The following is a 16,421-nucleotide window of genomic DNA, read 5'->3' as shown; positions in this document are numbered from 1 at the left end:
CATTTTATGACCCACTTGCAAATACACTAGAGAGCATTAACCAAAAACAGAAAATGCTCTTATATTGACAGGACACCTGGGTGGCTCAGTCAGTTGAGTGTCCAACTCTTGGTTTCAACTCCAGTAACCATCTCATGGCCGCAGTCAGCAGGTAGTCTGCTTGAAAGCTTCTCTCCCTCTGTCCCTCCCCTAGCTCATGTGCACACATTTGCTGTCTCTCAAAATAAATAAATGACTTTTTAAAAAAATGCTCTTATATTGCCAATTAAACTTCCATATATCTCGTATAATTCAATGAAGACATATATATATGTATGTCTATATATATAGACATAGGGAATATGTGTGTGTATATATATATGGAAATGGAAGTCTTTAGAGCTGAACCATAATGAAAATTCCATTATATGAAATAATTTTGCAGAACTTCTATTTAGTGTCTTTAAAAGCAACTAAAACTTTGTAATACAAAATTACCACAGAAAATAAAAATGCTAGGTGCTTTCCTTGAGAATGACACACAGAAGGCAATTGCATTTATGTCATTTATTTCATTATGACTCCAGGAAGAATTCTCTTGTGTACAGTGATTGAAGAATAGTACCCGAAAGCTTCCCCCAAATTCCTCTCATTCATACTTTGTTCCTCCAGTATTTGAGTCTCTTAAGGGATATGTATTACAAAAAATCATTCCCACATTTTTACATTCATTCAGCTTCTTTCCAGGGTGGCTTTTCACATGTAGTGTAAGATTTATAAGATGGATACACCATTTCCCATGTACCCTACAGCCACTATTTCTCTCCAGTGTGGATTATTACTAAAGGTCAAAAGCCAAGTAATAGACACACACACAGACACAAAGGCATTACCATTATTTCTAACATTAACATTTTCTGCCTCTCTGAGATTACCAAAGAATGTTAACATCTAGGGCTAAGTATCTTACCATCATAGGGTTTCTCTTCACTGTGTTGTGACTTACTAACACCTGAAAATTTTTCAGCATTTCTTACATTCATGAGTCTCCTTGCATATGAAGCAGTCAAGAATCTCTAAAACCTTTCCTGAAGCTATCCCATATTTCTTAGATGTATAGAAATCTCTCCACTGTTTTTTTAAATGCTGATTCTTAAAAGATACAAGAAACAACTGCAGATCTTCCTGGGTCCTTTACATCTGTATGGTTTTATACCATCTGAAGTCTCATGTGAACATTAAGGCCTTGGCACTAAGGTTTTACCACATTCCTTAAGTACAGATGATTCATCGCTAGTGTGAGTTATTTGCTATCAAAGCATGTGGTCATATTTTAAGGCTATATAGATCATTCTTACCTTCACATCACTTTTACAGTAACTTCTTACCTATTTATAAGTAATCTCTATGTCCAACATGAGGCTCAAACTCACAACCCTGAGATCAAGCTTTACCAACTGAGCCAGCCAGGCACTCCTGACTTTTACAGTAATTTTGATATGTAAAATTAATGTTAGAGCAACAACAAAAAGGTTCTCCCACATACCTTGTAACTGGAAAGTTCTCTCAAGTATTGAGTTCTTAAGCATTCTTTAAGGTATGAACAATTACTGCTCTCTCATATACATTATATGAATGGGAATTCTGGCCTAGGAAGTTCCTACCTATCTATTAAGGATGAAAAATGAGTAAAGCTTTCTCACACATTCTTTACTTTCATAAGGTACTTTATCCAGATGAGGTTAGATATGAACACTAGTCTGAAAAACATTTACAGGTTTTTTTCACATGCCTTAGTTCTTAAATGTTTAGCAAGTGCCGAAGATTGAGTGAAGGTTTTCCCACATTCCTTACATTCGTATGGTTTCTCTCCAGTGTGAGTTCGCATGTGAATACTAAGGCATGTGGAGTATCTAAAGGCTTTCCCACATTCTTTACATTTGTACGGCTTTTCTCCAGTATGTGTTCGCATGTGCATGTTAAGATTTGTAGAACGAGCAAAAGCTTTCCCACATTCTTTACATGCATAGGCCTTCTCTCCAGTATGAGTTCTTAAATGTGTGGTCAGGCCTGATGACTGAGTGAAAGCTTTCCCACATTGCTTGCATTCATATGGCTTCTCTCCAGTGTGTGTCCTTACATGCTGATTGAGCATCGAAGAATTATTAAAGGCTTTCCCACATTCCTTACATACATAGGGTTTCTCTCCAGTGTGTGTTCGCACGTGTAAGACAAGTCCTGAGGAACGAGTAAAAGTTTTCCCACACTCCTTACATACATATGGCTTTTCTCCACTGTGAATTCTTATGTGTTTTGTAAGGTATGAAGAATGAATAAAAGCTTTTCCACATTCCTTACATTCATATGGTTTTTCTCCCGTGTGAATTCGCATGTGTAAAATAAGTCCTGTGGATCGAGTAAAGGCTTTCCCACATTCTTTACATTCATATGGTTTTTCTCCAGTGTGGTGTCTCATGTGTACCTTCAGGGATGACTGATTAACAAAAGTTCTCTGATAATCTTTGCATTCACACACTTTCTCTTGTATCTGAATTTTCTTGTGTCCAGTAAGATTTGAAAGCTGACTAAAGGCTTTATCATGTTGAACACTCTCAGAAGTTTTCTCCCCAACAGGGATTTCCTTGGGCAAAGTACAAATAAAGTTCTTTTTAAAGGCTTTTCCATTCTGATTATCCTTAGAAGTTTTCTGTCGAATGTGAGTTGTAAATGAGTGTCCACTAAATGCTCTTCCACAGATGTTAGAGCCATATCGTTTCACTCCAGCACTGCTTCTCTCCTGCTGATTAAGGTTTAAATGATAACTAAAGACTCTGCACTCACTATAACAGAATTTCTCCCCCATCACAACTTTTATGCATTGGAAACATCATAATTGAAGTGTTTTTTCCATTTCCATTTAAGTGTACAGACTTCCTGCTCTGTTTTTGAGTTATTTTAAGTAGAATAAACAGACTCTGAGGCTAAGACCCTGAATCATATTCTACAAGAGTATCCTCTGGTAATTATTCATACTGAATCATTTAAAACCTGTATTATTCTAAATCCCCAGTGCATGAAAAAACTGGACATCTGAGTTACATTTATGTGGATCTCTGAGGATAAACAGGTTTGAAGTAAGTTTAGAGTGCTCCTCAAATTCTTGATATTCAAAGAATCTCTTCAGAGATTCTGCTTTCTTTGGGTAAATGGCATTTATTTTATATAATTCGCATGGATTTTGTGCTTCTGGTCCTGATGTGGAAGAAAGGAATTACTTTTGGAGATCTTACCAATTTTATTTCATCTGATGTTTTTTCCAAAGAAATATTCTGAAGTGGTATGGAACCTTTGGTTTTGAGTTGCAATTCCAATTCTGAAAAAAAGTGGAAAATTTAGTTTGGGAGAAAATTCCTGGGATAAAGTTGTTTAAAAGCATAGAGAATGACGCTACAAAATATGATGGAGTAGGGAACTCCAGGACTCTTTCCCACCGGAAAACAACAAGCTCACAAAAACTATCAAAATCAACTATTACAGAACTTTAGAATCTAGTCAAAAATGTACAACCACCAAGGGAACACTTAACAGAAGCAGCAGCTTTAGTTCACCAAGAGAGTGCTGAGGCATTTTAATTACTCACCTACCATCCCCACTCTTCAGATCAGCTGCAGCCGTTTAGACAACAAGCGGTATCTTTGAGTAAGTTACAAGTACTAAAAAGAGCACTATGGACTTTGTTCTCAAAGAATTGCCACGGTGTGTTTGCATCTGTCTGCAGCTTCCTCAAGGGATGTGCCTTATATCAGCCAACTCAGAGAGTTGCCAACAAGACAGCATCTCAGACAACTACTGATGAAAGTGTCTAAAGGCAAGGTACCTGAGTGGCTCAGTCCGTTAAGTGTCCACCTTCAGCTCAGGTCATGATCAGGCCCAGCATTGGACTCTCTACTCAACAGGGAGTCTGCTTCTCCTTCTGCCCTCCCCACCGCTTATGTGCTCTCTCTCCCTGTCTCTCTCTCAAATAAACAAAATCTTAAAAAAAAAAAAAGAAAGGGAGGGGAGGGGAAGGGGAAGGGAGGAAGGAAAAAGTCTGAAGGCAATGTATTGCTTACCACAGTCCAAGGAAAAGGAAAGTATCTGAGACAAACAAAAGACACCCTGAAAAGCCTTAGAAGGAACAGACTGGGAAGGTTGATATGTGCATAAATGGGGCTTTTAAAACCTCAAATGTTGGGGCAACTGGGTGGCTCAGTGGTTGAACTTTGGCTCAGGTCGTGAACCCAGAATCCTGGGATCGAGACCTGCTTCTCCCTCTGCCTATCTCTCTGCCTCTCTCTGTGTGTCTCTCATGAATAAATAAATACAATCTTTAAAATAATAATAATAATAAAACCTCAAGAAGTCCACAAGCATGCCCAGGGCTAGATGCATGCTCAGAAAGGCTGGAGAGGACCCAAAGCTTTCACCTCTGGCTGACCTTCAGCATCCACTCCAACAGGAATGGAAGGCTAAAGAAGAGCTGTAGGTGGCCTAGCTAAACACTGAAGGAGTGGCTCAACACACAGCCAATTAACAAAAACTAAAAGAATACCTTTAGTTTTCTTTTCTTGGCTCCAGGTATTTAAGGAATTTCTGTCACTCTAAGGTGACCACTAAATTAACAGAACAAATTTCAGGGACTGCACTAAAAAAGAATGCAGAACACACAATTATTTATTTATTTATTTTTAAAGATTTTATTTATTTATTCATGACAGAGAGAGAGAGAGGCAGAGACATAGGCAGAAGGAGAGGGAAAGAAGCAGGCTCCATGCAGGGAGCCTGACGTGGGACTCAATCCCGGGTCTCCAGGATCACACCCCAGGGCTGAAGGTGGCACCAAACTGCTGGCACCGAGAGTTCCCTACAAAAATAATTTAAAAGACAAAACAAACACCAACAATACAAAACAAGCAGCAACAGCAAACTCAGGGAGAAGTGAATCAGATTTTTTAATTGCCACATTATGATATCTAAAATTTACATTTCCAACTAAAATATATGAGGTATGCAAAGGAACAATAAAAAAAATACAAATTATTCCTGAAAGCCAAGGCATTGGACTTATTAATAACTTTGAATCAATTTGTTTCAACACACCCAAGTTGCTAACAGAAACCATGAACAAAGACCTAAAGAAAACTCCAAGAATTATGCCTCACTAAAGAGATTGTCAATAAGAGACAGAAATTACAAAAAAGAACCAATTAAAATTCTGGAGCTGAAAAGTACAGTATCAAGAATGAGTGGTACTGGAAAAAGGATAGATATCTACAGAACAGAACAGAATCCAGAATAAAAAACCCATATATCTAGAATCAATATATTCTCGACAGGTGTGCCAGGACCATTCAATGGGGAAAGAACAGTCTCTTCAACACACAGTACTAGGATAACTGGATATCTTTATGCAGAAGAATCAAGCTGGACCCCTACCTCACACCATATATACAAATTCACTCAAAGCAGGTCAAAAACCTAATGTAAAGGCTAAATGTATAAACTCTTAGAAGAAAACAAGGGGGTAAATCTTCAGAACCTGGGATTTGACAATGTCCAATCTTTTTATCTTATTCTTAGATGACATCAAAAGCACCAAAAAACAAAACAAAACAAAGATAAATTGGAGCCCACTGCAATTAAAAATGTGTATCAGGGACGCCTGGGTGACTCAGTGGTTGAGTGTCTGCCTTTGGCTTAGGGCATGATCCTGGAGTCCCAGGATCGAGTCCCACATCAGGCTCTTTTCAAGGAGCCTGCATCTTCCACTGCCTCTGTCTCTGTGTCTCTCATGAATAAAGTCTTTTTAAAAAAAATGTAAATCAAAGAACACTATCAAAAAAGCAAAAGGATAACCCCAGAAATGGAAGAAAATATTTGCAAATCATCCATGCGATACAGGTCCACAATTAGAGTACAGAAAGAATTAATATGCTTCAACAACAACAAAACAAACAACCCAAGGTTCAACATGGACAAAGAACTTGAATTGGTGTTTCTCCAAAGACACAGAAATGGTCCATAAGTACACAAAAAGTGTCCAACATCATTTATTTTAAGGAAATGCACATCAAAATCACAATAAGATACCACTTCATACTTATTAGGATGGTTACTATCAAAAAAAAAAAAAAGGAAAGGAGAGAAGGCAAGAGGGAGGAAGAAAGGAAGGAAGAACTGATGGCAAGGAGTAACTGCTACACTGCTGGAAGGAATATAGTATAGGCTCTGCGTAAAATAGTTTGGTAATCCTTAACAAGTTAAACATAAAATGACCATATGCCCCCACAATTCTACTTCTAGGCAAGTTAACAGTTATGAAATTGAACTCTGTATGATTCTATTTGATATCTACAGAATAGGTAAATTTGTAAATCAGAAAGTAGATTAGTGGTTGCAGGGAATAAGGGAAAGGCTGAATGGAGGCTGATTGCTTAGTGGTTATAGGGTTTCCTTTTCAAGTGATGAAAATATTTTGGAACTAAAAGGAGAAAATGGTTGCACAACACTGTGAATGTACTCAATACCAATAAATCATACTCCCTAAAATGATTAATTCTTGTGTACTTTATCTCAAAAAAAAAGCATAATGGCACATACATGTCTGAATATGCTGAAACATGATAAAAAGGTTGAAACAAAAGGGAAGTTGCACTACACAGAGTATGGCTGTGTTAGCAGTCTGGCAATGATAAGGGTATGGTGTCAAAATTTTAGGCAATCTACAAAGCTTAATATTCTTAATATTCTAGGCTGATAGTACACAAAAAACACTGATAGAATCAGGAAAACAAGATGGAAAGTACTGTAAAATAAGCTGTCTGCAAGTAATGAAATTTTCAATTGAGTCAGACAGATCTTTCTGGGAGAACAGGAAAAAGTTGAGATCAATGGAAATTTAAAGATATAAGGAGCTGAATGTTCCTCAGCAAACTCAGAAACCAAATGGCTTCAGGCTTCTCAGAAAAAAAGAGTATTTCTTTGAAAGTTTGCCTAGTGGCATTTCCAAATGTACTGCACCTTTCCCAGACTAACATCGCTCGTCACAAAACTTTATTCATGAACTTACCCTGGAGAACTCCTCTCCCTCCTGTCCTCAGCTCTTCTGCTACTTCCACTGTAGAGTTGAGACCAGGTTGGCATGATTCATATCCTGCTTACAGGAAAAATACATAAAGAGGACCTTGCACGACACAAAATGCAGTCTTTGGGTAGGAACCAACACTTTAGCTTCAGAGTTTCTTTAGACACTTCAGTGTCACTCCACAAACAGCAAAATAATCACACAAAATTTTAAATCAATGCAATAAGACTATTCTAAAAGGAACAAAAATGTAAGTATATTCTTTCTCTGTGCCCTCAAATGACTAGAGAGCTCTAACACCTGAAAATCATGTACAGCCTCACACACATTTAAAGTCTTATGGTTTGGGGTACTTGGGTGGCTCAGTTAAGTGTCTGCTTTTGGCTCAGGTCATGATCCTGGAGTCCAGGGACTGAGCCCCACAGTGGGCTCCCTGCTCAGGAGTCTGCTCTCCCTCTCCATCTGCACCCCCCACCCCAGCTCATGCTCTCTCTTGCACGTGCACACACACGCATGTGCCCTCTCTCTCTCCCAACTAAATAAAATCTTTAAAAAGAAAGAAAGTCTGCCTGTTTTCAGTCCCTAAAAGGAATAAAGTCATTTATTTAGACAGATCTTCATTTTCACAGGGAACCTTCTAGATCGTAAGGCACCTAAGGCCAGGGGTTGTTTGTCTTGTTTACCACAGTATTCTCATTTGACAATAGAGATACTTAAGAAACATTCATTTCGGGATCCCTGGGTGGCGCAGCGGTTTGGCGCCTGCCTTTGGCCCAGGGTGCGATCCTGGAGACCCGGGATCGAATCCCACATCGGGCTCCCGGTGCATGGAGCCTGCTTCTCCCTCTGCCTGTGTCTCTGCCTCTCTCTCTCTGTGACTAAAATAAATAAATAAATAAATAAATAAATAAATAAATAAATAAATAAATAAATAAATAAATAAAATACATACATACATACATACATACATACATACATTCATTTCGTAAAGGGCTCAGTGAAAAAATTATGCCAGCCCTACCTAGAGTAATGAGATTCTGGTAGTTCTCCAACATCACATCTCTGTAGAGATCTCTCTCTGCTTGATCCAACAAAGTCCACTCCTCCTGGGTAAAGTCCACAGCCACATCCTCGAAGGTCACTAAGTGCTAAATAATCAAATACATGGCAGCTTCAGCTAACTACCATCTTCTTTGAGGTTCTCAGGAAGATGTATGAGGGACTGAGGAAGGTAGACTAGAAGCCTACAGTACTCCTGGGCCCAGACCTCTTCTTTCTAGCCACAGATGCTGCCTGGTGCTTATAGCCACTCACATGGACTTACCAGCATTACTGACACATGACTAAACTTCTGTTACCACAACCTTACTGTGGGTTCTTCTTGCTTTATTCCTCCTCTATTTATTGGCTGCAGTTAGCACTGAACACAACACTAAAGTCTACTAACAGGTGAATTATTTCCATGGTAACACACACATTCCAGGAGATTAGACACTTTCATATCATTTCTCAGTATCATAACACTCAGCAAAATGGTAAGCCAACAAAAGCGTGACTAAAGATCAGAAAGAATGAATATTGAGATAAAAGAATCATTTCCGGGGATCCCTGGGTGGCTCAGCGGTTTGGCGCCTGCCTTTGGCCCAGGGTGCGATCCTGGGAGTCTCAGAATCGAGTCCCACGTCGGGCTCCCGGCATGGAGCCTGCTTCTCCCTCCTCCTGTGTCTCTGCCTCTCTCTTTCTCTCTCCCTCTCTATGTCTATCATAAATAAATAAACCTTAAAAAAAAAACCATTTCCAGTGTAATCTCTATATATTCTGAGATGGCATGAGTCCTGGAGAAATTGACTTGGGACTCATTCCTTAAGCAGGGCCATTAATTGCTTTCAGAAGCCTGGGGACATTACAAGGAGATATGGCTACCTGACAAATAAGCCTGACATTTGAAGGTCAACTTTCCACTTACCTGAGAAGAATCCTTAAGTAACCCAGCCACCATCCTTGCCTCAATTTTTCCCTCATGAAGACAGAAAGGGTCCCAAGAAAGATGACCTCAGAGAGAAGAAAACCATGAACTCTGAAGCCAATCCAATTCCAATAATCACATTCATAAGCTATCCCACACCACGCACAGAACATATCACACACTAATTTCATAAACTGATAAAGTGCTCTGAGTTACCTGGAGCAAGAAAATTGTTTTCTGGATCTTGCTACCCATGAGGACCTGGTTATATATTCCATCTCAGAGTTACACAAATTACAGTACAGAGAGGCAGAGCTGTTTGACACAACAGAATTCATGAACATGTTAACCCCTCAAAAAGCACACACAACTTCTTGTATCCCAAATCCCAGGAACCTGATTTACACATGCTCTGCTCATTTCTGTTGTTCTTATATGGCCCACTGCATGGTCACTCAGCCCCTAAGCACTGGATCTGCCATTTGTGAAGGAACTATACGAAAAGAAGCATCAACAAGGACTCACCACACACCTGATTCACATCAAGGGCTGCCATCCTGTGAGTTTGAGAGTAAAAGTTTCCAGAATATTCCAGTTCTTGCTCAGAAGACCAGAGAAGCTTTTGAGGTTAAATCAAGAGGCTGATCTCAATTTCTCTTTGAGTACTGGAGTGTCTGGGTAACTGGTTCACAATATCCATCATTAAGCAACAGACGTTTTTCCTCAGTCATCAGACATCACTCTTTAGCCATCTCTGTGCAGATGAAACATGACAGCCATTTTAAAAACTGTCTACTATCCTACCATGCAAATATTAATACCAACCTCTGTTTACTGAGCACTGTTAGTACTTCTACATATATGAACTCCTTTAGTTGTCCTAACATCCCTCCAAATTGGGTATTAATAACTGACATTTAATAATTGAGAAAATGGAGGTTCACACAGGATTAAAAACTGGCTCAAATCACTAGTTAGGAAAAGAAAGCCAGGCAGACACATGTTGGTATGGCAAGAGCCTTATCTCTTGTAGTAGCTCTTACTCCTGAGATGACCAGAATTCAGTCCACATCCTCTGCTAGGCATAATGGAGATGAGAAATACAAAAGGTTTTATGAAGTAAGAAGTCCCCCTGAGTACTGCCTGCTGGAGCTAGGTTGCATTTGGAACCTTTGCCTCCCTTTGTCTCATTCCTTCATTCAGTTAGCAAATATTAGTAAGGGCCTTCCTCTTGCCAGGCCAGGTACTCGGCAATGAAGAGGGAACAGTTCTTAGGGATCTCACAGTTCAACTGGACAATGCAGGTAAGAAACAGGTAAATTAATTATCAGTTGGTGATGAGCGGTAAAAAGAATCAATCCCATTAAAGTATAACGAATACCACACATACACAAGTATATTCACAATATAAAGATAAGACTGGTTAAAGATAGGATAAAGACAGAATAGAGAAATAATCACTTCAGAGGACTGTGATAAGTGATAACTCACTTAAAAAGTAAGTGTCCGGGACACCTGGGTGGCTCAGCGGTTGAGCATCTGCCTTCGGCTCAGGGTGTGATCCCACAGTCCCACGATCGAGTCTCACACTGGGCTCCCTGCATGGAGCCTGCTTCTCCCTCTATGTCTCTGCCTGCCTCTCTCTGTCTCTCATGAATAAATAAATAAAATCTTTAAAAAAAAAAAAAAAAAAAGTAAGTTTCCAGGGCCAGCCCAGGTGGCTCAGCAGTTTAGCACTGCATTCAGCCCAGAGCATGATCCTGGAGACCCGGGATTGAGTCCCATGTCAGGCTCCCTGCATGTAGCCTGCTTCTCCCTCTGCCTGTGTCTCTCATGATTTTAAAATCTTAAAAAAAAAAAAAAAAAAAAGTGTCCAAATTTTGACCCAAAGATATCCAAATTTGAGTATCATAAGTTTAGAAAAACTCAAAAAACATTTTTCATGTTAGCTACTCCAACAGCATCTGAATGTCAGGTTTTTTTATGTTAAAACTGAAGGCTTTCTATATTATCTCACAGTTAACTACAAAAACTAGTATACAAATATATCGTGCGTCTTTTCACCCTTTCTTACTACTGATCAATTCTACTTTCTTCCAAGAAGTATTGGTTTTTATTTTTAGTCATCCTTTCAGTACATTTCCTTCTACTTCTATAATTCTTGCTCAACCTGATGAAGTAGCAGAGTTTCATTTCTTGAACTTCTTTTCTTGAATTACAAGCATACATACAACTAAGGAAGGCAATCACTGAATAAAAATCTCAATGAAGTATTAAGAAATGAACAGCACCGGGCACCTGGGTGGCTCAGTGGTTGAGAGTCTGCCTTCGGCTCCAGTCATGATGCTGAGGTCCTTGGGATGGAGTCCCGCATCAGGCTCCCCAGAGGGAGCCTGCTTCTCCCTCTGCCTGTGTCTCTGCCTGTGTCTCTGTATCTCACGAATGAATAAAATCTTAATCAAAGAAAAGAAATGAACAGCCCCATAAATCATCATTCAGGTTGAGAAATAGAGTATTTCCAAATTCAGCATCTTAGACATGTCTCTTTTCCAAATCACCAACTCCATGCCTCCCAACTGCAACCACTATCCTGACATTTAACACTCTAGAGCATTATGCGTATTTTTTAATTTTAAAGAAAGAATATCAAACAGCATGCGTTCTTTTGTGTCTGGCTTCTTTCACTTGACATTGTGTTTGTGACATTCATCCAAGTTGCATCTGTGCTCCTTCCCTTTGCTAATAAAGAGTATGCCACAAAAAATATATGCCACCATTCATCCATTCGTCCGTTAATCCACTTTAGGTTATTTCCAATTTAGGGATATTTCAAATCATGTTACAAATAGCGTTTATATTCAGTTGGTGGACATGTGCGTGCATAGGATGAACAGATCGTATTTAACTGATACTTTTAAAAAAGTGTTTCCACTAGCAGTGTATGCACATGTCAACCAGCACTTGGCACTGCCACTCTTTTTAGTATTACTTCAGGTCACTCAGCGTGTGCGGTAGCACCACACTGTGGTTTCTATTTACAAATCTCTGCGGTTTCTATCTGTGGTTGCTAATGATATGAAGCATCTTTTCATATATTTATTGTCCATTTGTCTTTTTTTTTTTTTTGAAGAGCCTATCCAAATTTCTGGTTCATTTTTCACTTTGGGTATTCATTTGTAGGCGTTATTACATAATTCCTTTGTTGTTACATGTGAGACAATAAACCAAATACTAAAGATCGAGTATCAGGCCTGCAAGTTTTTTTAATCTTACTTTCGAAGGGTTTATCATACACACTTAAATATACACATGGAGGGGGATATAGAAAGGGGTACACCACGCATGCAAAATGCTAACAAACGGTCAATGGGCAACAAGATACACCTGAACAAGTCCTCGAACTTCAGTAACGGGCGCCCACGGCCAGAGCACTTCCGTCCAGCGCTCACCAGAACGCCGCGCCATCTCCAGGTCGGGGAGGAGAGGGCACTGCGGCCGTTTCCACCACTGCGTCCACGCTTCTCCTCTGGAGAAAGGGCAGCACAGAGTTTGTTCTGGCAGCTTTTGAAGTGGGGCTCGGGCGGAGAGAAAGGCCCTGCCTCCACCGGGGGCCCCGCCACGGCCCCGACTCCCAGCCGCGCGGGCGGAGGCGCAAGAGCCTCTCGGAGGGACCCGGGCGGCCGCAGCCGCTGGGGCGTCGTGTGCCGACGGCGAGGACGCGCCCCGAGTCCGAGCAAGCCACGGAAGTTCGAACCCGCGGGTGTGAGCGCCGAGCGGAGGCCGACAGAGCAGACAACCCGCCCTCCCACGCAGGGCGCAGCGGGAAGTGAAACGGTATCCGTCGAGCACTTCCGCTTCCGGTTTCCGCCACGAGGTCAGCGTAAGGGGCGGGGCCTCAGGAGCATCCGGTCGGGCTGGGGGTGGCGGCCGCCTCTTCCGGACGCCAGGGGAGGCCGCTGGCCCTGGGCGCGGGGGCCCGAGGTGGAAGAGTGACGGAGGCGGTGGGCGGGGTTTGCGGCCAGGTTCCGGGTCAAGGGAGCTCGGCAAACGCTTTTCTACAAGTCTTTCTCCTTGTTGGTTCAGCCTCGCTCAGAGCTTTGCATTTTTATAAAGATGCTACTAGGGGATCCCTGGGGGGTCAGCGGTTTAGCGCCTGCCTTGGGCCCAGGCGGTGATCCTGGAGACCCGGGATCGAGTCCCCCGTCGGGCTCCCTGCATGGAGCCTGCTTCTCCCTCTGCCTGTCCCCCCTCTCTGTGTCTCTCACGAATAAATCAATAAAATAAAAATAATAATAATAATAATAATACTGCTAGTCCGTAAAATGAATTCCCAGCTCATTCAGCCCTCTTTTTAGACCTTTAGTCTTGAGACAATTCTCACAGCGCATAATCAACCCGTTTTAAATGTACCGTACAAGATTATTAAAAGTTTTAAAATGTAACTGATGAATCAGTATTTGATCATTGTCTTGATTTTTTTATTAAAATGTATATTTCTAATCATATTTTATAAACCCTGGTTGAATGAATGAACTGGTTGAATGAATGTTTATTTTCCTGAAGGTATTTTTAAGATAAAGCTTCATAATGGCCCGTAAACTTTGCATATCTATGTAGTTTGATACATATTGTCGAGTTTGAAAATCTTGTGTATGGTACTGGTTTTATACAAAATATTGAATAGGGAAAGTTGTATAATTATAATCATATAATTAAAAGTATTAACCAAACAAAAATAAAAAATAAATAAAATGTACCGTACAGTGGGTGTGTAGTACTAGTAGTAGCTGTAGTCAGAGCTGTGTTGGCATCACCACAGTCAATTTTAGTACGTTTTCATAATGAAAAGGAAACCCGGTACCCTCTTAGGTACAATCCCCACCTAACCCCAAGCCCAAGGCAACAACTAATCTACTTTTTGTCTCTAGGGATTTGCCTATTCCCCCATTACATGTAAGCAAAACATTACAGTATATGCCCTTTGTGTCTAGCTTCTTTGACTTATATAAGGTTTTCAAGGTTCGTCCATGTTGTAGCATGTTACTAGAGTACTTCATCTTTTTCTTAATAATATTCCACTGTCTGGGTGTGTCATAATTTATCTATTCGTTAGTTGATGAACACTGAGTTACTTCCACTTTTTTGACTATTACGAATAATGTAGGATATTTTTTGAATAGTGATCAGAGGAAAATTCATATTCCTAAACGTTTTTAAGATATTATTTATTTGGGGATCCCTGGGTGGCTACAACAACTCTTTCTGTCCAGGTCATCATCTGGGGGTCCTGGGATCCATCCACCTTCAGGCTCCTTGCTCAGAACGGAGTCTGCTTGAGATTCTTTCCCTCTCCCTCCCCTTCAGTTCCTCCCCCCATCCCCACTCCTCACTCTCTCTCTATAAGTAAATAAATATTTAAAAACTAAAATTTTGGGGCAGCCCGGGTGGCTCAGCGGCTTAGCACCTGCCTTCAGTCCAGGGCGTGATCCTGGAGATGGGGGATCGAGTCCCACATCGGGCTCCCTGCATGTATCCTGCATCTCCCTCTGCCTGTGTCTCTGCCTCTCTCTGTGTGTGTCTCTAATGAATAAATAAAATCTTTTTTAAAATTTTTAAAAAATATATTTTATTTGTTTGTTTGAAGAGAGAGATATAAGAGAGAGCAGAGCAGAAGGGAGGGGCAGAGAGAGAAGCAGGATCCCTGCCGGGCAGAGAGCCCAACTTCAGACTGGATCCCAGGACCCTGGGACCATGGCCTGAGCCAAAGGCAGAGGTTTAACGGACTAAGCCACCCAGGTGCCCCTTCCTACACGTTTTTATCCTTAAAATGAGATAATAAAAATAAATATCAAGCTAAAAAAAAGAGAAATAGAATATCATTGCAAACCAACATAGGTTATATAAGAACTTAACACTACAAAAGAGCATCAAGCCCAGATGGATTGGTATTTGGCTGAGTGGGGGTGGTAACAGATTTATTGAGACTACACATACGATTCACCCATTTAAAGTGTACATTCAGTGATTATTATATTCAGAGTTGTGAAACCATTACCACAACCAGTTTTAGAACATTTTCACTACCCCCAACTCCCCATCCCATCCCCAACCCTAAGCAGCTACTAATCTATTGTCTCTATAGATTTGCCTATTCTGACAATTTCATATAAGTTTTAAAAAATACTATGTGCTCTTCTGTGACTGATTTATTTTACATAGCATAAGCTTTTCAAGGTTAATCTATGGTGTAGCATTTATCAGTATTTTCTTCTTTTTTAAGTGTAATTTTTAAAATAATCTCTACATGCAATGTGAGACTCAAACTCATGACTCTGAGATCAAGAGTTGCATGCTCTCCTGACTGAGCCAGTCATGTGCCCCAGTATTCTATTATTTCTAATTGATGAATAATATTCCTATCAGTAGGTGGACATGTGGGTTGTTTTCACTCTGTCCATTGTGCACAATGCTATGAAATACTGTTGTACAAGTTTTTATGTGGACATGTTTTCATTTCTTTTAGATATATGCCTAGGACTGGAGCTGCTGGGTCATATTGTAACACTGTGTTTAAGCTTTAGAGGATCTGGCTATTTTCCAAAGTGGCTACACCACTTTACAATCTCGCCTGCCTCTTATGAGGATTTCAGTTTCTCCTCATGCTTGCCAAAACTTAATATCTTCTTTGTTTTTAATTATTATAGGCATCCTGGTTGAGGTGAAGTAGTATTTCATTGCTAGTTTTCATTTTAATTTTCCTGATGACTAGTAGATATTGAGTATCTTTGCATGTGTTTATTGGCCATTTTTTTGTCTTATGGGGAGAATTTTACATTGAAATCCTTGACTATGTTTAAATTGTGTTATTTACCGTTTTATTATTGGACTCTAAGAGGTCCTTATGTACTCATGATGTCAGCCCCTTTTCAGACATAGAATTTCCAGGTATTTTATCCTGTTCAATAGATTGTCTTTTCACTTCTTTTTGGTGTCCTCTGAAGTACAAAACAATTTAATTTTGATTGAAATTCAAACTGCCCAACTGTCCATTTTTTTTTCCTTTGGTTGCTTATGCTTTTGGTGTGAAATTTAAGAAACCACTGTCAAATCCAAGATCACTAAAGATTTACCATCACGTTTTCTTCTAAGAATTTTGTGCTTTCAGCTCTTACATTTAGTTCCTTGATCCATTTTGAGTAATTTTCAAATATGGTGTGAGGTAGATATCCAGTTGTATTATTTTGTGTATGAATATCCAGTTGTCCCAGTACCATTTGTTGTAAAGACTATTTGCTTTCCTACTGAATTGTTTTGGCACCCTCACCAACCATCATTGGACCATAAATGTGAGCC

At 40.1% G+C, this 16,421-nt stretch overlaps 1 protein-coding gene across 10 annotated transcripts; it reads right to left on the bottom strand.

The window, feature by feature from the left end:
• Window positions 1-512: 512 nt before the first annotated feature.
• On the bottom strand, window positions 513-12,186 carry ZNF846 (zinc finger protein 846). Of its 10 annotated transcripts, XM_055344522.1 has the most exons (8): window positions 11,367-12,181; window positions 10,560-10,739; window positions 9,594-9,822; window positions 9,069-9,154; window positions 8,124-8,250; window positions 7,088-7,174; window positions 3,270-3,352; window positions 513-2,779 (listed from the first exon to the last, which is right to left on the bottom strand). In XM_055344522.1, the coding sequence occupies exons 3-8, from the start codon at window positions 9,622-9,624 to the stop codon at window positions 1,751-1,753; spliced, it is 1,443 nt and encodes a 480-aa protein (XP_055200497.1). In that variant the 5' UTR covers window positions 9,625-9,822; window positions 10,560-10,739; window positions 11,367-12,181; the 3' UTR covers window positions 513-1,750. The 10 variants fall into 10 exon arrangements, with proteins under 10 accessions (XP_055200497.1, XP_055200501.1, XP_055200496.1 ...); XM_055344526.1 differs by lacking the exon at window positions 10,560-10,739 and having other exon boundaries at window positions 513-2,776; window positions 11,367-12,186; XM_055344521.1 differs by lacking the exon at window positions 10,560-10,739.
• Between the last annotated feature and the right edge of the window lie 4,235 nt (window positions 12,187-16,421).

Source organism: Nyctereutes procyonoides, unplaced genomic scaffold, assembly GCF_905146905.1.
Source record: "Nyctereutes procyonoides isolate TBG_1078 unplaced genomic scaffold, NYPRO_anot_genome, whole genome shotgun sequence".
Taxonomy (NCBI): Eukaryota; Metazoa; Chordata; class Mammalia; order Carnivora; family Canidae; genus Nyctereutes; species Nyctereutes procyonoides.
This window is presented reverse-complemented; position numbering and strand designations above follow the sequence as displayed.

Coding starts and splice junctions, on each gene's coding strand:
- ZNF846 (XM_055344522.1), bottom strand. CDS start 9,624: ATGGCAGCCCTTGATGTGAATCAGGTGTGTG. Junction 9,155..9,593: donor TGATGTGAATCAGGTGTGTG/GTGAGTCCTTGT, acceptor CTTCTCTCTGAG/GTCATCTTTCTTGGGACCCT. Junction 7,175..8,123: donor CCAGAATCTCATTACTCTAG/GTAGGGCTGGCA, acceptor TTTTCCTGTAAG/CAGGATATGAATCATGCCAA.